Raw genomic sequence first — 20471 nt, 5'->3', positions numbered from 1 at the left:
ATAATAAGTAAAATAATTTTTAATACAAAAATCTTAGATTATATTTTGTCTTATGAATATTTTTAAAATTTACGTCTTTGATATTATATTATTAATTATGTGCTAAAATATTATTTTAGGTTGATGTCCAATGAAACATTATTTTCATATATATATATATATATATATTTGAAACTATTGTTTTTCATATCGTATTAGTTCTAGTTGTTTTTATCCAAAATAGGAGGTGCGGTTGGACGAATTTTCTTTCAAATGTGTCAATGCTGTGATTGTTTTTTATTAGGTTAGCATGTATCATTTGTCGAGAAGAGAGTACATATGTTATGGGAAGTGAGTGTTCTAAATAAGGCATAAGTTAGTGTTTGGACAAAACTACAACGCTTCAATTTCATGTAAGAACATGTTTAGTATTTCATACTCAACTCATTCGTCCATCATCCTCATTTTATTGTAATATATGCAGACTCAAACTTTGGAAGTATAATAAGAAAAATGCATTCTATGTATATATCAAAACTCAGCCAATTTTGGAGACACAGAAGCAGCTAAGTTAAATAGAATTCACAATCCAGTAGTCGGTATGGAAAAGATGTAATTGAAATATACTCATAAATCACAATCATGCATACTCACACATTATTATATATCCATAAGTGTCTGCACTAACTGTTGTATCCTTGAGATCAGGACCAACAACCTTTTAGAGAGCCACAATAATGAAAAATCAACACCAAGATGTTGGAAGTTATTATGTGCTAAAGAAATTGATCTTTTAAAAAAAGGTTCACTAAAAAAAGTTATCTCTCCTCTTCTATCGTCTTCTTCTTTTCTCTTCTTCTCTGTTTATTCTATTTCTCATCTCATTTTTCTGTTTATTATCACTTTTCTGTCACAATCCGTCAAGTACAACGATGAGCTTAACAAATTTTTTTTCATCACCTTTTTGTGTTGTTTATTAAGAGAAATGCACTGATGATTTTCTTGGAAGAAAACCTTCATATTTATAATGGAAGATTAACACAAAGAAATGAATGAAGAGATTCGTTGAATGTGAGATCGTGTGAGAAGTAGAGAGTAGGTATTAATATGAATGTTAATGAAGATGCATGAACCAAGTTAATTTCCATAACGGCTCCATATTAAAGAAGTCTATTCGGCTTCCGACTGACATTGATCGGAATCGTTCGTCACCGGTGAAACCGTTGGATTTCCTTTGACAGTTGACTGAACGGGAAATGTTGCTCGACGGCCACTTTCCCTAAGTTTCGTATACCTTTTTTTAGAGAAGATGTATTTGGACCGTAGTAAACACATAAAACCCATTAAATTCAAAAATTAATGAAACATTGGCTTTTGATTGACCGTGACAAGTGTCGTCACCACAGACTCCAAATTAGTGACATGAAATCTGATGTGGATGGCCTAGGAGTGAAGAAAACTCTTCCTTATATATATATAGACTAGGGTAGGCCCACCTTACGAGCGGGAAGCATATCATTAAATAATCTTAATCAGAGTAAATATTTGATATTAGTTGTTATTATTTAAATATAGACATAATTTTATATGATATTGGATTTGAAGACTAAATAAACCATATTATTTGAATAATTGGTTATGCTTTTACAAAATAAATACTACCTATTATTTTTTAGAAGACAATTTTCTAAATAAACCAAACTGGCTTTGATTTTATCTAAATAAACCAAACCTTTTGTTAAGAGGTTTAAATGATTTTCTTTTGTTTTGTAATTTATGTTTTAATTATAAATTAATAATTAGATGTGGTTTTACATCATTTCTTGTGATTTTCTGGGGTTGCATGACCAAAACAAATGAGTTAGATTTTTTTTTTTCATTTTTTATTGTAGAAAAGAAACAAACTTGTAAATAGATTCATATATTTTTATTTAATTTAATTATATATATATTACTGGATTATGTTATATTTTTTACTAAATTTAGTTTTACGGTAGGTTTTTGTTGGAATTTTATTTTAGTTAATATATATAATTAATTATATAATTATTTATGTAATATTAGATATTTACATAAAGTAACAGGAGGTAACATGAGGTGAATGAATCTAATCTGATAGTTATCAATTTTGTTTACGCAGGAACGCTGTTTTACATATATAAACGTGATCATTAAGAGGAGGTAACATGAGCATGTCGTCATTTGAAATATAATTTATCATATATGTTAAAAAAAATTACAAAAAAAGATATATATGATTGTTAATATGGCAATTGACGTTGTTGTAGTTGGTTTGTTTGTATCAAGTTCAAATCACTGGATGGATGGTTAAGAATGAAGATCATGTGCTTTGAATTGTCTTTGAGCTTTTGTAGTTGGCTATACTTTTCAATTAATTGTGTGTGTTTTATACATATAATGGAATGTGATTTTTGTTATGTGAATGCATTAGTGGAAATAACATGAGCTTTGTAGTTGGACTAATGCTGTGGCCTCTGATTTATATGATTTGTATATGCTAGTAGTATTTATTTATAGAGGTTATTTTAGTTTTTTTTTTATAATTTATTGTAGCAAGAATATTAGCTAATATAAATTATTTTATAGCAAGTGGACCATAAAATAATATCAAATTATCTGAGTGTATTAAGTTTGGTTTGTGTCGGTTAACGTAGTAAACTGTAGAATCATGACAACAATTACAATCTATGGAGATTTTCTATTGTGTAAGGATTTTCTATTGTGTAAGGCGAGTGTTAGGATTCTAGTCTTACTTGTGTTTTAGAATCTAGTATAAATTATATGATAAAATGATGTATTTTATTCACTTTAAAAATGATTATTTTAAGAACACACAACCAAACTCTCTAGACAAAAATCAAAAAAGAAGAAAACACTTTTGATTCTTTTAATTTCATGTTTTCCGAACCGGATGATCACCCTAGAAAGAACGTGATTTCTATTTATAGTCATACCAGATTTTTCAAAATTTCTAAGATTAATTTTATAAAAAAAACCTTGATAAAAAATAGTAAGATATTGACACAGAAAGCCATTGATGATAGCTTTGGTCACACAGATGATTTTCTTCAATCCTGGTCATAACAAAGAAAGACCCATTACAATTTGCAGGTCTTGGTACTAAAACATCAAACAAATCATGTCTATTGGGATGATCTAATATTGGAAATGCAAAGGGACTGTATCGTTGGAGAATGCCATTACTATGTTTTTTAACCAAATATAGTCAACTATATCTTATACGTTTTTATTTTCTTCTGATAGCTATGTTCGATTAACATTATAACATATTCGGTCTGTAATTTCTTTTTCATATTTATTTTTAATTTTACTGTATGTGTTATATTAGGAAGCGTAATGATGAAACCTAAAGAAAACCATCAGATTATACCAATTCACGTTAGTCTAGAACATAATACTATGTTATACCAATTCCAGTTAATCCTGGTCGGTTTAGGTTCTACTTTTTAATACCATTAGCAACAGAAAAAAGAATTGGTACAGACGTTGACAGTGCAGAGGGAGAGAGGAGAACATAATATATAGAGAAAGCTTCAATGCTTTATGGGTGTTCTTACATTCTGGGAAGGGTTTCTACTCCATAACGTATTATATAGAAAAATAAAGTATCCACATCCTGCAACCCAACTCCAATACAAACGGCCTTGGAAGGTGTGTTAACAGAAAGTCATCACAAATCAGACTCGTTTAGTACTTTACTATTTTGACAATCCCATCACTTCCCCAAGCACTTGCAAGCCACAGCAGACCCTTCCATGACCATCATTGCCTTCTGAAGCTCATCCAAGAACACAAATCTTCCTTACTTCTTGAACTTTTTTCCAATACAAACTTCTACTCTTTTCAGTGGCAATCAAACAACTACAACTAATTCTGCATTCTTCAATATCTCTCCAGGATTAACAATTGAGCAAAAGGCTATCGATGCAGCAGCTGATTTCAGTAGAGCAACCATCAATGCTTTATCGGTGTTCTTACATTCAGAGAAGGGTTTCTACTCCAGTTTATGCCATATTCTTCATGGCTTTAGCTTTTGGATTTTCTAATTTCCTTTGTTTCTACAATAGCTTCTTCTTTGCTTTCAACTGACCCAATCGCTTAACCAGAATCTATGTTGCTTCCTGCTTAATTCAAAATCCAATCAATATCCACCACTAAATAGTCAAATTACATAAGGGATCATTAGTTTACAATTGTTGAACAACTCTTACCGGGACTTTCTTGTTCATCGTCAGCAACCAAACCCTGTTCTTGAGAATATGTTGAAGTTTTTAGAAATAACTTTAAGAACCTTAGCCTTCTTCTTCACTGACATAGAAAGAGCATGAAATAGTGGGTTGCAGGAAATAGTTTAATTTAAAATTAAGTAGTATTTGAGCAGATGGAAAGCTGCTTACATTTCTCTGATCATTCAAATCAGTTGTGACCAGTATAATTTTCAGTGCTGCATTAGTGAGCAATCTCAAAGATTAATGGAGGGTGATGGATTGATGGAGGGTTTTAAGTGGATTATTCTGTAACTGGTATCATTTGGTATCATGAAGAAGAAGATGAAAGAGCAATCTCAAAACTTTAATCGTCTCGTCGTGAGCTCTGGAGAGGCAAAGATAAACACATGTCTAACCCTAAAAACCGCAGCGTTTCTCTTATGGTCCTAAGACACAGCCAAACTTCAACAAAAGCCCAAATATCTCGTTGAACAAAATAAATGAAACGGTGAGTTTATACCCGCGACAGATGTCACGTTGTCAGGAACTGATTTAATGACGTGGTATCTTACGTGAACAGCCTAAGAGGAAAGCAAACTCTACTTTATATATAAAGATTTATAACCTAGTCTCATTATAAAATCAATAACATATCATATTAATTAGAACCATGTTTGAAAAAAATCATATCCAGAACTATTTTGGATTAGATACCACGTAATCAATCAAACGAATCTAAACTATTAAAACAGAAGTATAAATAGAAAATACCCTTAAATTTTTTTAAAAAATTACAACTTTATGTCACTGATCAAAACACGGTAGCTTTATACATTCTCTAACCTAAAATTTCGCTAACCCATTCCGTTGACGACATCACCGTAAAAGTTGTATCACCGTAAACGTCGTGGGTTTGGTTTCGAATAGTATTATATTTTTGTGGGCTTACTATACGTGGCCATATCATAATCACTATCACTATTTATATTCCAAAACCAAAACCGAGAAAACCTATGACAAGTATTTTTAAAAATTAGCTAACCCATTACAAATCAAATGATTAATGATAAGTTTAAAAAAAAATGAAATTTGTAACTTAGATTTGATAGTGTTTCTTCATACCAAAACAATGATCTAATCAATAATATGTATACAAAGGTCAGATATATAGTCAAATTAACATTTTTTACATCGGTTTTGATTATGCATACGAACAAAGTGTATATTAATCTAAGATACAATAATAGCGATTTTATGGTTTAGCCGATATATAATTTCTGTAAAATACTTTGTTATGTAAGTTAGTATAATAAAGATACCATTAGATTTTATCTGAGTACAAAATCTAAACTAATTATGTTCTTTTTCATTCCAAACCTCAAAACTTTATTTTTCTTATTAGCCGTTGAAATGTTATTTTTCTGTTTGTTTCCCGAAAAACATTCATGGGCTTTGATTCATGTTTAATGTCCACGACGATCTACTATTGTAAAGTTATAAAGTACCTAATTTTTCTTGATAACAAAATGGCCCAATTGTTTAATTTAAATTAGGCTTACTTAATAAAATTAGCAAAAATGTGTATTTATTTTTCTATGTTGTTTTTCGTAACTTGCAATCACTATTATTAATGATTCTCTATAAATAATGTATTTGTTTTAAAAATATATCAATCTAAAATTTTATTAAGAATGTTCAACTTTAAATCTGAATATTAATATTATAATGTTATAAAACCTAAATATACTTTTTATGCTTGGCACTTCAATTTTTAATTTACCAAGTAGAGTGAATAAAAACACAATAAAATATAAACCTAATTTCATAGTTTATAAATGGAAGCCAACCACATCGAACATGACACAACGTTGTCAAAAATTATAAATATATAACAAAAACACAAACATAAACAATTATGTTCGTGAGATTGTTAAAAGTTAACAATATGAACAAACACCCGCACAGTCGCGCGGATCAAAAGGTGGTTTTTAATCAAAAATTAAAAGGGATACATTTTTGTTTAGAGAGACTGAAGTGGTTAATTGCCATGTTTTACGGGATATAGTACTGTTAACTTACATGTACATTTTTAAAAACAAAAAATATATGAACATGCGGTGAGCGTGGATCGAACACGCGACCTTCAGATCTTCAGTCTGACGCTCTCCCAACTGAGCTATCCCCGCTTGTTGACATGTACACTAATATATTCATTATACTAAAGTCTGATATATTCGACTATACTCAACTCAAAAATGCTATGTGATGCTGAAAATGTCAATACAAGAAACATCAGTATTAAAAAGATGTATAGTCAGGAATAGATAGATCTTCATGGTCGTGTGGATAAAGTAATGGAAACCCTGCCAATTTGACAAAAACATACATAAGTGGTATTGAGAAAGTAAAACTTATTCAATGCTGGTTTGCAAGTTCTTGAATATATACACATCATATGGAAACTGAGAAAGTGAAACTTTATTTCTAGAGATGCATTAAAAGTCAATGCTTTCCTAACAAGAAGATATATCATTTATGATTTTGAATGGAATATCTTAACTGCTTTGAAATGGATTATTCCAACTTGCCGTTTAACGTTTTCAGTGACGAACGTCGTGATGGGCTTCACTTTTCACTGTTTAAATTTTACTGGGCTGGGCCTTTGGGCTCATTAATTTATAAACCGGTAAAAGAGATTCTGAAAGTTATTATTTATGATTTATTAAAAACGATAAAATACAACAAAAAAATATGTGGACAGAAAACAAAAATTCCCCAAAATCCATTGTCTTTTAGTTTCCTTATCTTAGTTTCGTTGTCTTCCTCATCAGAATTAATTAATAAAAAAAAAAAAAAATTCCTTTTTTCTATGGAACCCATCTCTGTGTAGACATTGAGCCTCTCTATCTCTCTTGCTTTTCCGACAAAACATGGGAGATTTCGAGAACAAATCTCCCGTTATGTCTGAAGCACAAAGATCCGCACTTGTTAAGGTAAGAATCTCAAGAATCTATGGCTTAAGTAGTTACTTGATCTGAGTTCTTTTAGTTTGGTCTGATTCTAAACTCTTGGTTTTGGTCTGGTGAGCGAAAAGTTTTACTTTTGAACTCTTTTTGCAGACTACAGTTAACAAAGAAGGAGATCATCAGTATCATCGCTGCAAGTCATGTAATGAAGGAAGCAGTTGCAGGACAGTGAGGTCAAGAACGAAGCTGATGAACATTCTAATAGAACGCGGACGTCCACACGAGGCGCAGACCCTTTTCAAATCCTTGTCAGAGACAGGACACAGACCGTCTTTGATCACTTACACAACTCTCTTAGCCGCAATGACGGTCCAAAAGCAGTACGGCTCCATAACCTCTATAGTCTCTGAGGTCGAACAGAGCGGGACTAAGCCTGACTCCATCTTCTTCAACGCGGTGATCAACGCTTACTCCGAGTCCGGTAACGTCGAAGAAGCCGTGCAAGCGCTGCTGAAGATGAAGGGGCTTGGTCTGAACCCGACCACGAGCACGTACAACACTTTGATCAAAGGGTATGGGATCGCGGGGCGGCCCGAGAGATCCTCCGAGCTGCTGGAGCTTATGCTGGAGGAGGACAGCGTCGATGTGAGGCCTAATGTAAGGACGTTCAACGTGCTGGTGCAAGCCTGGTGCAAGAAGAAGAAGGTGGAGGAGGCGTGGAGAGTGGTGGAGAAGATGGAGGAGTGTGGGGTTGAGGCGGATACGGTGACGTATAACACGATTGCGACTTGTTATGTGCAGAAAGGAGAGACGGAGAGAGCTGAGAGAGAGGTGGTTGAGAAGATGGGGAGGCCGAATGGTAGGACGTGTGGGATTGTGGTGGGAGGGTATTGCAGAGAAGGGAGGGTGAGAGATGGTTTGAGGTTTGTGAGGAGGATGAAGAAGATGGGAGTCGAGGCGAATCTTGTTGTCTTTAATTCGTTGATCAAAGGCTTCGTTGAGGTCATGGACCGTGATGGCATCGATGAGGTAACTCAACACTGTTGATTTTAGTTTCATTATTGTGAGTTTGGTCAGGTTGAGTAGGTAATAAGTAGGCATGGGGGTTCGGTTTCTGTTCTAGTATTTTGGTTTTTTCGGTTCTAGAGATTTAGGTTTCATTCGGTTATTTATAAAAGTCGGTTCGGTTTCGGTTTGGTTATTTTGGTTTTTGGTTTTGATTTGGGTACCGGATTAATGTGATAACTACTACTTAGAATATGATACTTTCCTATTTCTATCTTGAATGTGTTTAGTATTTATCTTCTCAAAGTCCTTATCTACTTAGGACATCATCTATGTATGAATAAACAGTTTACTGAGAGATCAATAACTCAATTTATTCATTCTATTCATACTATTTCACGGATAATATCCGACAGATTTCGGGTCCATTTCGGTTCCGGTTTCGGGTAATTTTAGATAATATGGGTAGAAAGTTAGATAATTCGAGTTTTTCAGGTTAAATATAAAATAATTCGGGTTTTCGGATAATTTGGTTTATAAATGTATTTTAGAATATTGGGTTAGTTAGTATTTTTGGGTGTATAATCTGTATTTTAAAATTTTGGGTCACATTTTTTTCTCAGTTCCGGTTCGTTTCAGTTTGTCTGTTCCAAAGATATAGGATCTGCCCAGATATTTATGAAATTAGGTTCAGTTTTTGGTTTTGTTATTTTAGCTAGGTTCTGGATAATGTGCAGATGCCTAGTAATAAGTATGAAAGTTGCAGGTTCTTACCTTGATGAAGGAGTGTAAGGTGAAGGCAGATGTAATCACCTACAGCACTGTAATGAACGCTTGGAGCTCAGCTGGATACATGGAGAAAGCCGCACAGGTCTTCGAAGAAATGGTCAAAGCAGGAGTCAAACCAGACGCACACGCTTACAGCATTCTAGCCAAAGGCTACATCAGAGCCAAAGAGCCCCAAAAAGCCGAGGAGATCCTCGAGACCATGGTCGAGTCCCGCCCCAACGTCGTGATCTTCACCACGGTGATCAGCGGATGGTGCGGCATCGGAAGCATGGAAGACGCGATGAGGGTATTTAACAAGATGTGCGAGTTCGGCGTCTCGCCGAATATAAAGACCTTCGAGACGCTGATGTGGGGTTACTTGGAAGCCAAGCAGCCGTGGAAAGCCGAAGAGGTTTTGCAGATGATGAAAGGGTTTGGCGTGAAGCCTGAGAACTCTACCTACGTGCTGTTGGCTGAAGCTTGGCGCGTCGCGGGGCTGGGGGATGAGTCGAACAAAGCGATCGAGGCGTTGAAGTGTAGAGATATTGAGAAGTTGGAGAAGCTTTACCAGAAACAGGCGTCGTCAGGGGGGTTTAGTCTTTTGCAGATTCCTGTCGGGAAACGGGAGGTTCCGACAGCGAAAGCTGTGAATCTTTCTGCTTGTAAACTCGGAGCTCGAGTGCCACCGATTATATGCCAGAAGCAGTCACAAGCGCAGTTTGGGATCAGTGGGCAGTTTGTGCAGTCTTGTACAGTGTTCTTGAACTGAAAAGGGACAAAACTGGCTTTGTCTGAAGCTGGAGATTTGTAATTTTACTACCTAATCTTCTGTTTAAAAGAGTCGATACTGTGAGAACTCTTACCATATGTACATTACAAGATAATGATCTTATAAAATCTATTGTACATTACAAATCTGTGATAGTATTCTGCTGTAAACGGAGTTAATAACATAAAAAGACACATAAAATGTGTCTTTTTATTACACTTGAGAACACATTATGCTACTGAGGTACTTTTAAGTGATTGAATACTTGTTTATCCTCCAAAAAGCAAAACCGAGGGGGGTATTGAGGTAATTGGACGATTCTTTTAGTTGGGCTGGTTAGGTATTTGATTTTTTTTTTAAAAATAGGGTTTAGGCTAGTGGAAGTGAAATGTAGGTGAAATTGGGTTTTGTTTTTCACGCGGGCCCGGGAAAAAGTAACTCTCGTCGACTTAATTTTTTTCTTCAATAATAGTAAAACGCAGAGAAAATGTGACGAAGGAGATTTCCAGCGGAGGATGTTGTAACGGCGGAGACTGATGGAGAAGAAGATGTCGTCGCGAAAGAGGAAAGATTTAAAGGGCAAAGCAAAAGGTTAGATCCATTTATTGTTTACAACTCGATTGGTTTGGGTATTTACGGTTGCTTCCATCTCAATCCTCATGTGAGATTAAAGATTCCCAAGTTTTTGGGTTAGTGTTTCGATTCTGGGATTTCGTTTTTGGGATTAGGGTTTGGGGATTTCGATTTTGGGATTTGGGATTCATGATTTCGATTTTGGGATTAAGGTTCCGATTTCAGAGTTTTCTAAGTCCCATTTTTTTGTTGATATCAGTTTTACAGAGGTGGCGAGAGCAGAGGAGGAAGCGGGGAATGAAGGAAGCTTTCTTAATTTTGGGATTAGGGTTCCGATTTCAGAGTTTTCTAATGATGATGTGTTATATGTACGTGTGTACATTGTTATGTGTGTGTACATCTGTACACTGATGTGACGCTGATGTGCACGTGTACATATGGACATTGCTTCGAGTTGTACATTTGTACTCTGAGCCTTGTGAACCAGCGCTGATTTTACTATGTACCTTATGTAATAGGTGTAGTGGTGATTGTGAGCCAGTTGCGATAAAGTTTATGGGCTAAATGCTTTAGGGAACCCACATCCTAGGATGGATGGCATGACTGACGATTTGGTGGACATAATGAGGAAGCAGTTTGCTATGGATTAGTACAAGGATTGGGTTGTACCAGTTTATGTGGAGGATGAGACGAAGTGAGAAGTTAGAGGACTAATGTATGCATGTTAGGTGTTGTTTTGCATTCTTTAGACTTATTATATTATGTTAATTGGATGGTGTAAGATTTTATTTTGCGGTTTGATTGTATGATATGGACGTATCATGGATGTAAGAATTATGGTTTTATTCGGCTAAAATATCACAGTAGTTTGTGTTGTATGTGTAATCCTAATGTAGGCATGTTTGGTGTTGCTGCTAAAACATTTTTGGTGTTTTACTAAACTTGTTGCAAAATGATAATTCAATTTGTGTAAAAATGATGTTTATTTGGCTAAAACATGTGTACATTGTTGTTTTGTGTACATGCATACAATAGCGCATAATTGTCCCCATGGACAGCGAGTAGCATTAGAGTAAAATGTACTGGCTACTGATTTTGGGAATTCAAATCTGTGGCAGTATACAATGGATTAAAATTCGTGTGTGCTATGTTTGACTTGTATTGGTTCTTAAATTTATACGATTTGTCAGGTGGATTCAAATCCGTGTGCTATGTTTGACACGCTAACGTGTACACACGTGCAAAAAAGCGAGGTTGTACACATGGACAACTCGACAGCAACAATGTACAGGCTACTCCTTTGGGAATCTCAAATGGCAAAGTGTAAATCCGTGGCTACTGATTTTGGTTCTTGAATGTCTACGAATTATCAGGTGAAACATGATTCAAGTGTGGTTGTGTGTGCTATGTATGTCACGGTAATGTGTACATGCGTACAAAGAAGCATGATTGTACACATGGACAGCTTGAGATTCGTTTACAAAGTGTACACGATCGGAGTATGAAGATAGTAGTAAGGTGAGAAAAAAATCATGTGGTGTTCGGCTAAATTTTAGGAATCAAAAAAGTTCGGTGAAGATTGTGGTTGTGAGTTCCTTGGTGTTAGGCGGTCAATAGCTCAGTGAAGCGGAGGGGGATGAGCTTTGGTGTTGACACAGAACTCCTGCAACACATTTCCGCTGTCGTCGTCGGACGTCTTTCTATTCGCCGGCATTAATTATACAGTGCTCCACCATGGAAGATACCTAAAAAAACAAGAGTTGTTATTCGACCAAAATTAAGATGTTGGAATTACAGTAAAACAAATTGTTAAACAAAGTTATCTCATACACGACCACTTAGAATCCAATAATCAGGGTTGAAAATCTTGGATTAGTTAGCAAAGTTTCGATTTTTTTTCCTTGATGAACACAGAGAAATGCGTCATCAGAGGAGTGAAGAAAGAGAATAATATTATCTGTAGAATTAAATCTTGACCGTTGAAAATAGGAGAGAAAAATGTTGATCGAATGGTTGTTGTTAAATGGCAGATATATGTCTTTTCCAGATCTGACAAGTAAAATCTTAGCCGTCGGAGCTTTAAGAAGATCAATGGTTGTGGGATAATCTCGTCAAAGAAAAATCTAGTTAATTGCGTTATGATTGAGTTGTAACGAAAAGGAAGGGGATTAATTGAGAAAAGTGTGTCTGTATAACAATGTGTCTTGGAGTGTAAATAAAGACGAGGAATATGACCTAGAATGAAAATATTTCGTAAACGAATTGGTAGTTGAACTTATGAACTTATCTGATTCGAATTGTAAAAAAGAATCCAGTTTTTTTTTAATAAAATAGTTGACAATATCCAAAATGTTAATGGAATTTACCAAATAACCTAAAAATTTGAATAACATGAAAAAATTCAAAGATTTGACTCAAAATTTTAATTAGTTTACGAAATAAATATTTGAAATATAAAAAATTGATACCGATTTTTTTTTTTGTCAACTGTACCGATTTGAATATATATATATAAAAAAAATTGGAATCATTTAAACCAAAAATCCAAAAACTCTTAAATCTCAACCCAAACCGAACCAATATTTTATTTAAACCGGATTAAAGCAGACCGGTTTATATTTGTCCAACCATCGAAGCTTTCATCGTTCTTCGTTGTTTCTTCTCCGTTATCTTCCTCTCTCCGTCTCTTTCTTCCAGGTAAAGCTTCATTGATATTCCTTCCTATGACTCGTTGCCTACTCCATTTGATCTCAAAGTAGATGATAGATTGATAAGTCTAAGCCTCTCTGTTCTTGTAGAAGATACTTCACCTAAGATTAGAATCGAAATCATTTCCGGATCTCGACTCCACTGAACTAGAATCTCTAGTTTCTTGGCTCTTGTGATGGTTTTTGCTGAAAAATCTGATCTTTACAATGTTTTCATGGATCAATCTGATTTTGCAGTTGGCGAATTTGTGCAGCAGAGCATCAATCAGAGATGCAGGTTTCACCTTTTTTTTCTGTTCATATTATTTACCAAGCTATGTCAATATCGAGACCTTTGTTGTGTAATGAAAAAGCTTTGGGCTTTTATTGTAATTAGCAATCACGAGCAAGACTGTTCAAGGAGTACAAAGAGGTTCAACGAGAGAAAGTAGCTGATCCTGACATTCAACTCGTGTGTGACGAGACCAACATATTCAAATGGACTGCACTTATCAAGGTATTGTCTTGAAACAAGTTCAAAGCTTTTTTTTTTTTTTTTTTTTTTAATAGGTCTTTGTTTTTTTTTGTTTTGTGTGAGGTTAGGGACCATCAGAGACTCCTTATGAAGGCGGTGTGTTCCAGCTTGCCTTTGCTGTTCCTGAAAATTATCCTCTGCAGCCTCCTCAAGTTCGGTTCTTGACTAAAATATTCCATCCCAATGTGCATTTCAAGGTAAGAGGAACACATTCATGTGAATGAATCTCTCAAAGAGTGTTTTTGTAATGTTTTTTGTTGTGTAGACAGGGGAGATATGTCTTGACATATTGAAGAACGCGTGGAGCCCTGCCTGGACGCTTCAGTCAGTGTGTAGAGCCATCATAGCTTTGATGGCTCATCCTGAGGCGGACAGTCCTCTTAACTGTGACTCAGGTACAATGCAAAGTGCTTTTATAACTTCCAGGGCCGGTTCTGGACCAAGCCCGATGAAACATTAGCCTCAAGCCCCCAAATTTTTAATATATATATATATATACTTAGGTTCTTAAATTTGTAAAAAAGAAAATTAAGCCCCAAAACTATTGAAATTTTTATTGTATCGTCTATAGTTCCCAAAATCCCCTGATAACTTCATATCTGATTTGATCTTTGTGCATTGCTACTGATATAGGAAACCTACTAAGATCTGGGGATGTGAGAGGGTTCAATTCAATGGCACGCATGTACACACGCCTCGCCGCTATGCCTAAGAAAGGATGATCCACTTGTTACATTACTAAAAGATTCACATGTAAGGTTACAAAGGAGATGTTTCCTTCTTATTGAATACGAGTTTATTGGTTTACAATTATTGTATTGCAGTTTTAATTAGAAGTAACGCTTCCTTGTTTAAGGAACTTGTCAAACCAATCTGATGTTTCTTTGATCATAAAGCTTGTTACTTCGTGTCCAACTCCATCTTCTGCTACAAACTGCTCTCTCAAATCAAACACCAAAACCCTTTTCAGATAAGTTTGCATTAGAACTAAATGATTTAGATCAGTGATGGATATACCTTGAAGTTTCCAGGAGAAGCAGTTTCCTCATAAGCCTTTTGAGCTCTTTCTAAAGGAACAACTAGTCCACCAAGAGGACAGCGAGGATCCTTAGCGCCGTTAAGGAGGTAAAGAGGCCGTGGAGCAGTCACTGGTAACGAGTAAGGAGAATCAAACTGAGAGGCTAGGCCAGGAGCTATTCTGTTCCACACCTGTTGAGAGTCAATAAATACAATCACAAACCAATCCTCTTGAGTTAGCTCATAGTCATGCTTTCTTTACCTTCTCAACCACTTCTTTGTCGATCTCGCTCTTTCCCATATCAATCCTTGCTTCTGTAACCATTAAAGGAATTAGAATCTTGATTCATATTTTGTGTTTATTCAAAAAAGTTTGACCTTCAAATAAAGGCTTTATGCTGTTGACTCTTGCTTCCCACTCATCATTATCTATTGCCCATCTAAAACCCTGCTCAACATGCCCAACTTTATAAACTTGGATAGTCTTCTAAAGCAACGAAACAGTCCTCATACAAGTCAGTTACAGGTTTTTGTAGTTGTTATGTTTCACCTGAACACCAATTAAAGGTACAGTCACGGAATAGCGAGTGTCAGCTGCAGCAGCAAACCAAGCATGCATCCCTGTATTTGCTTTCACAATGAACAAAGTTAGTATATGTTAAAAAGCTACAAATCATAGTACTCAGTTTGTTCTATGACTGACCTCCTAGTGAGATACCGGTGATTCCTATCCTTTTAGGGTCTATATCTTCTCTCTGAGTAAGATATTCAGCTAGTTTGATCAGATCCCAGACCTGAAAAACAAAGAAAAGATCGATAAATGCGATAATAAAGTCTTACAATCTAAAGTAGAGGCAATGTTTTTACAGTATCAAAGATAAAAGGCATTGTGTCTCCATTTTTCCAAGATGAAATAAGAGCCTGCATTGAGATTTAACACAAAGCCACTATAAGTCAGAGCTCAAAAAGACTAAAGAAAAGGTCAATAGTTAATGATTCATAAACAAAGATTTTTACATCTCTATAGGCAGTTTTGGTGCCAGCTCTTTCTCCATGGTAGCGAGAGTCTAAACCAATGGCTACATATCCACGTGAAGCATATGCCTTAAGAAGAAAATAAACCAAGTTTGTGTTCAACATAATTACCAATTAATTTAAAGAGAAATCATAAGTTTAAGCTAAGATGTTTTATTTTTACTTCAAGCCATGGCCTTAACCACTCTTTGTTTGTGTTGGTGCCATGCATAAACACAATCGCTGGTCTTCTTTCTTCACTCTTCTCTTTCAAGCTTAAGATAAGCAAAGGCAATCTTCCTTGCTCTGCAGCCTTGATCCATTACATAAACATCTTAGGACATCAGAAAAAGTCAGAAAATTTGTTGAAAAACAGAGTTGTAATAAAACATTACCTCAGTGTGCAGATGAAGGTTTTCCTCTTTAAGCATCTCTTTCAAGTTATTAATATTTTCCTTCGGACAAGACTCTAGTGCCTGGTTTGGTAATGAACAAAAAAACACAAATCAAATAAATAAATGAAAGTATATTTAATAAAAAAATCTGCAGAAAAATATATGCAATATCTCACTTCCGTAGATGGAACATCATTCTGAAACACAGGATCTTCCACTGGCTTTGTACACTCAGCTACCAATGGAACTGAAAATGTTCCCAAGCATTAAACATGCAAACTAATATTAAAAACAAATAAAAATATTAGAAGTAAACTGTATCCAGATTTAATTCAAGGTTAATCTAACAGTTAAAGGAAGATAATCATTGATTATGAGATTGTAAATTAACCTTACATGTATCAGAATCGTGTTATTATAGTAAAACAGAGAGAAGTAATCAAGTAGAAATGTTTTTGATTTAATAGCAGAAAATAATAATAAAACCACCAAGAACAAACCTTCTGGTGATCGTCGACTACGAAGAACACGGAGAAACTCCGATCTAAAGTCAACGGCTTCGTTACTCGTAGTTTCCATCGCTCTGGTGATCGGTGGGTAACAGATTCCGTATTGTGTTTTAATACTATGTTTTTTATGTCAACGGCATGCACGTGCACAACAATCTGTGCCACCTGCTTCGAGAGCCAATATAGACATTTTAGGGGGCCCATTTACATAAATATAGCGTATCATATTGGTAAGAGATGCTAATTTTACATAACATCAACCTGAGTTCATCACTCCAACGTTATTCTTTTAGAATAACTTTTATTTTGTTGTCAAGTTTTCAAAACTGAGAAAGAATTACAGCCAAAAACTGAGAAAGAATCTGTGTCCCAAACAGAAAATCTAAAGTCCCAAAACAAAAAAAAATGAAAATGTCAATTAGTTTTGAAAAATTTACACTTACACGTATTTTTTATCAAGTCCGTATTACTCGCATACTTTCTCCATGTCACATACTTTCTTGTGTGACAATGTCTAATTTAACCCAAAAACTAGAATTAGTTTAGGTACCTCTCTTTCTCTCTATCTCTATGGTGACCCACTCTCTCTTTCTCTATCATGACCACACTCTCTCTTTCTATTCAAACCCTAAACATCAACGATTTGGTTTTTCTCAACGAGCAGACCAATAATCGCAGATCTCAACATCCTTCACCCTTTCAATTCACCTACATCCCCTTGTTTCTATTGTAGATTTGGAACATCGAAATGTGTAATCTATCCTCTCTATTGAGTTCGTTTTCAGCATCACCGTTGTGGCTCAAGCTTCTTCGTAGTGGTACAAAACCGGTATTGATTCGAAGCCACCAAAACCACGTTATATCTGTCCAAGTGGCCTCGTCCTCTCCGTGGTCAGCTCTCCCGTCGTGGTCACTACCGGAACCGTCATCATCAACCATATCAAAAGAGAATAAGGATGGAGCATATCAATGGTGGTTTCTCCATATTTGCAGATCTGGTCTTCCAAATCTTAGGTGTTTATGAATTTATCTTGACTTTTAAAATGTGCAGAATGGTCCAATCGATTTTCCCCAAACATTTTAATCTTACAATTTAGCCCAATCGATGTTAAACCACTGCCTTTTATATAAGCAACTTGTATGCATCCACAGCTCTCCAGGCCACATCAACGGCTAGACACTCTCTCCTATCTATAACCACACCACCCCTGGCCACAGTCAACAATATCTTCACCATGACCTCATCACTCCTAACCATCTTTCATCTGTTATTCATGACCACAACAACTCCATCCACACCTCCCATTTTCGAATTCCATATCCTCTGACCATCAGATCCATATCTACACAACCTACACTATCACCACTACTACCGTTCCAAAAACTTTTTCATATTGTTTGACCACTTTCTATGCGTCCACATCTACCAATCAAATATACGTAACCACAAAACTAGTTGACCATAAACACAAATAAATTAAAAATAAAAATCAAATTGGATGTTAAAATATAGAAATACAAAGTTATAATTTATTAAATCAAATACATTAACTATATATATTTTGATAACGAAAAATTAACAAAATAAAAGTGGAAGGGTGAAATAAAACACTAATTATACAAAAAGTACGAAAGTCAATTATCCCCCCCCTCCTCCTCCCCTCCTCCCCTCTGGTTCGGTCACTTTCCATTTAAAATCAATTACTTTCTCCTTTTTACCTTAACCAGAAAAGCGCTACGAAAGAAAAAAAAAAGTAAATAGTATCCCTCAGTCCCAAAGTATGTGAACATGCAAACAAACTTGGAAAAATAACCTTATACGTAAACAACTCATTAGTTTTAAGTTGTAACTATTTATTTATTCTTAGGGATCCTATATCTAAATGTCTAAGATCAAACATATAAAACTAATTGACATTTTCATTTTTTTTGTTTGGGACTTTAGATTTTCTGTCCGGGGATACAGATTTTTTCTCAGCTTTGGAATCTTGACAACAAAATAAAAGCTATTCTAAAAGAATAACGTTGGAGTGTTGAACTCATGTTGATGTTATATAAAATTAGCATCTTTCACTACAAGAAATATCGGTATTAATAGCACCCGATAAACGCTATCATATCATTTTCATAGCGTTTCGAAGAACGCCGTGACAGCCGCAGCTATAATAGACCCCCCCCCTAGCGTAGCGTTTTTCGCGTGCTGTAACAATATACAGATATTATAGCGTTGGTCCTGTGTTATATTATACCTATTTATAGCGATTTCTTTTCGCTATTTAAATATTTTATGTGGCACTTTTCTTGTGCCATAAAATATTTTGTTATGACATTTGTTTTTTGTCATGGAATACCTTTTTGTAACTCAGTTTTTTTTGGATTTTTGAACATTTAATAGCAATTTTTTTGTGCCATTGAATATTATAATACAGCGTTTTACTTGTGCTATGACGTTTATATTCTAGGTAATACTGAATAGCTAATATTTTCTATATTGACACATTTTTCGGTTTGATTTACTAATTTTGTTTTTTTTATGGGATATAGAATTGGAAAATATTGTAAAAAAAGAAAATTAAAAAATAGAATTTTTAGTAATTGTAAACAGACTAGAAATATGCAAAAAGCACTATAATGTACCAAAAACTAAACCGGGTTTAAAATCTACATCTAACAAAAAAAAACCCAAAAATATCCCTATAACTCCTTCGCACCGCCTCCTCCGCACGACTCCCCCGCTCTGCCTCCTCCGCCGCCACAACCTCCATCTATGAAACTCCTCCGTCGTTGCTTATTCTTCTGCTTCCGCCTCTTCTCTCTGTCTGCTGATGTTCTTCATCTTCTTCATCTTCTGCTTATCCCTGAAACCCAGTTTTCAAAACATAAACAGAAAAAGATTCAAACTTTCATGGAAAATTCTTTTAATCAACTTCATTTACCAAAAAAAGAGCCGAAATCAGAATCAAGAGAGAGAGAGAGAGAGAGATATTACGAGAACCTCTTCATCATCATTCACTACCTCTAAAAAATGAATCAAAAGGACCAAATCGATCAAAAGGACGGACTAGAGATTACGAATCTAAACCCTAATTGGAGCCCCGATGAGGAACTTACTCGATGGCTTAGTCGATGTCAGATTCTGTTTTGATTGGAGATTCTCTTGGGCTCGAGACATGAACCAACGAGGTGAGAAGTGGAGTCCTTCGTAAAAGATGGAGGGTTTATTCCAGAGTAGGAGAAAAGATGGAGCTACGAATTTATTGTAGGTGATTCGGGAAGTGGGTTTGGCGCTGTGATGTCGTCGGAGAAGAGGTATCGGCGGCGAGAAGGTTTGCTGGAGATGGGTCAACGAGGCGAAGGTACGAGCATAAGCTGCCATGAGTAAAGCTCAGAACTTTACAAAGAAAGGTTCGAATTCAAACGGTGTAAGACTCAAACTCGACGATTCAGAGGTGGTTTCTTGATTAGAGTAGAGATTTTTCTTTCAGGTTTACGGTAGAAGATGAGAGGAGCAGAGATCGAGAGAGAGAAAACCCATTAAAAAAAAGAAGCAAATGTTTATGTCCCTTAGATTAAATTCATCAACGGTTAAGATTACAAAAAGAAGTTATCCCCACTTTCTTGTATAAGCCAATAGAAAAGAATCACTAGGATTGCTATTAAAAAGAAGAAGAATAACGTAAAAGGAGGTGAGATAGACGGCTGTGATATAATAACCGGTAATCCTTGCCCTTCTCGACCAATGAGAAAGAAGTTTACGGATTGACACTTACTTTTAGTGTTTCTTTTGTGTTTTGATTATCATGTTGTTTAGTTTTATTATTAAAGTGCATAATCTATAGAAAGTAATAAAAATTGCAATTTAAATTTCGAGATTCTAAATAAAAGCTTAGACATGTTGAATAATTACAAGTTTTTGATGGTTATATTCTGAATAAGTATATAATTTGAGTCTTAGAATATACTTGAATCTGTGACAAAAAAAAAATATATATATATATATATAT

General features: G+C 35.1%; 3 protein-coding genes and 1 non-coding gene across 4 annotated transcripts; 2 read left to right on the top strand and 2 right to left on the bottom strand.

The window, feature by feature from the left end:
• Positions 1–6342: 6342 nt before the first annotated feature.
• Positions 6343–6415, bottom strand: TRNAF-GAA. The gene has a single exon. It is a non-coding gene; the product is annotated as a tRNA-Phe (tRNA).
• A 614-nt stretch (positions 6416–7029) lies between these two features.
• Positions 7030–9885, top strand: LOC106318186 (pentatricopeptide repeat-containing protein At5g25630). Its single transcript, XM_013756063.1, has 3 exons — positions 7030–7222; positions 7349–8224; positions 8967–9885. Exons 1-3 carry the CDS (start codon positions 7160–7162, stop codon positions 9735–9737), a joined length of 1710 nt encoding a protein of 569 aa, XP_013611517.1. The 5' UTR covers positions 7030–7159; the 3' UTR covers positions 9738–9885.
• Positions 9886–12953: 3068 nt separating this feature from the next.
• On the top strand, positions 12954–14387 carry LOC106318188 (protein PEROXIN-4-like). The gene is made up of 6 exons (XM_013756065.1): positions 12954–13007; positions 13256–13295; positions 13395–13514; positions 13601–13729; positions 13798–13927; positions 14166–14387. The coding sequence occupies exons 2-6, from the start codon at positions 13290–13292 to the stop codon at positions 14252–14254; spliced, it is 474 nt and encodes a 157-aa protein (XP_013611519.1). The 5' UTR covers positions 12954–13007; positions 13256–13289; the 3' UTR covers positions 14255–14387.
• LOC106318187 (putative hydrolase YtaP) lies at positions 14239–16614 on the bottom strand. The gene is made up of 12 exons (XM_013756064.1): positions 16459–16614; positions 16135–16205; positions 15959–16039; positions 15748–15876; positions 15567–15653; positions 15417–15470; positions 15253–15343; positions 15100–15170; positions 14928–14997; positions 14812–14864; positions 14550–14741; positions 14239–14466 (listed from the first exon to the last, which is right to left on the bottom strand). Exons 1-12 carry the CDS (start codon positions 16535–16537, stop codon positions 14359–14361), a joined length of 1086 nt encoding a protein of 361 aa, XP_013611518.1. The 5' UTR covers positions 16538–16614; the 3' UTR covers positions 14239–14358.
• Between the last annotated feature and the right edge of the window lie 3857 nt (positions 16615–20471).

This window comes from Brassica oleracea, chromosome C9, assembly GCF_000695525.1.
Source record: "Brassica oleracea var. oleracea cultivar TO1000 chromosome C9, BOL, whole genome shotgun sequence".
NCBI classification, from domain to species: domain Eukaryota; kingdom Viridiplantae; phylum Streptophyta; class Magnoliopsida; order Brassicales; family Brassicaceae; genus Brassica; species Brassica oleracea.
Note: the sequence above shows the minus strand (reverse complement) of the source record. Positions and strands in the feature narration are given on the sequence as shown.

Coding starts and splice junctions, on each gene's coding strand:
- LOC106318186 (XM_013756063.1), top strand. CDS start 7,160: ATGGGAGATTTCGAGAACAAATCTCCCGTTATGTCTGAAGCACAAAGA. Junction 7,223..7,348: donor AAAGATCCGCACTTGTTAAG/GTAAGAATCTCA, acceptor CTCTTTTTGCAG/ACTACAGTTAACAAAGAAGG. Junction 8,225..8,966: donor ACCGTGATGGCATCGATGAG/GTAACTCAACAC, acceptor TGAAAGTTGCAG/GTTCTTACCTTGATGAAGGA.
- LOC106318188 (XM_013756065.1), top strand. Junction 13,515..13,600: donor AATGGACTGCACTTATCAAG/GTATTGTCTTGA, acceptor GTGTGAGGTTAG/GGACCATCAGAGACTCCTTA. Junction 13,928..14,165: donor TCCTCTTAACTGTGACTCAG/GTACAATGCAAA, acceptor CTACTGATATAG/GAAACCTACTAAGATCTGGG.
- LOC106318187 (XM_013756064.1), bottom strand. CDS start 16,537: ATGGAAACTACGAGTAACGAAGCCGTTGACTTTAGATCGGAGTTTCTC. Junction 16,040..16,134: donor ATGATGTTCCATCTACGGAA/GTGAGATATTGC, acceptor TTACCAAACCAG/GCACTAGAGTCTTGTCCGAA. Junction 14,467..14,549: donor CTTCTCCTGGAAACTTCAAG/GTATATCCATCA, acceptor TTGAGAGAGCAG/TTTGTAGCAGAAGATGGAGT.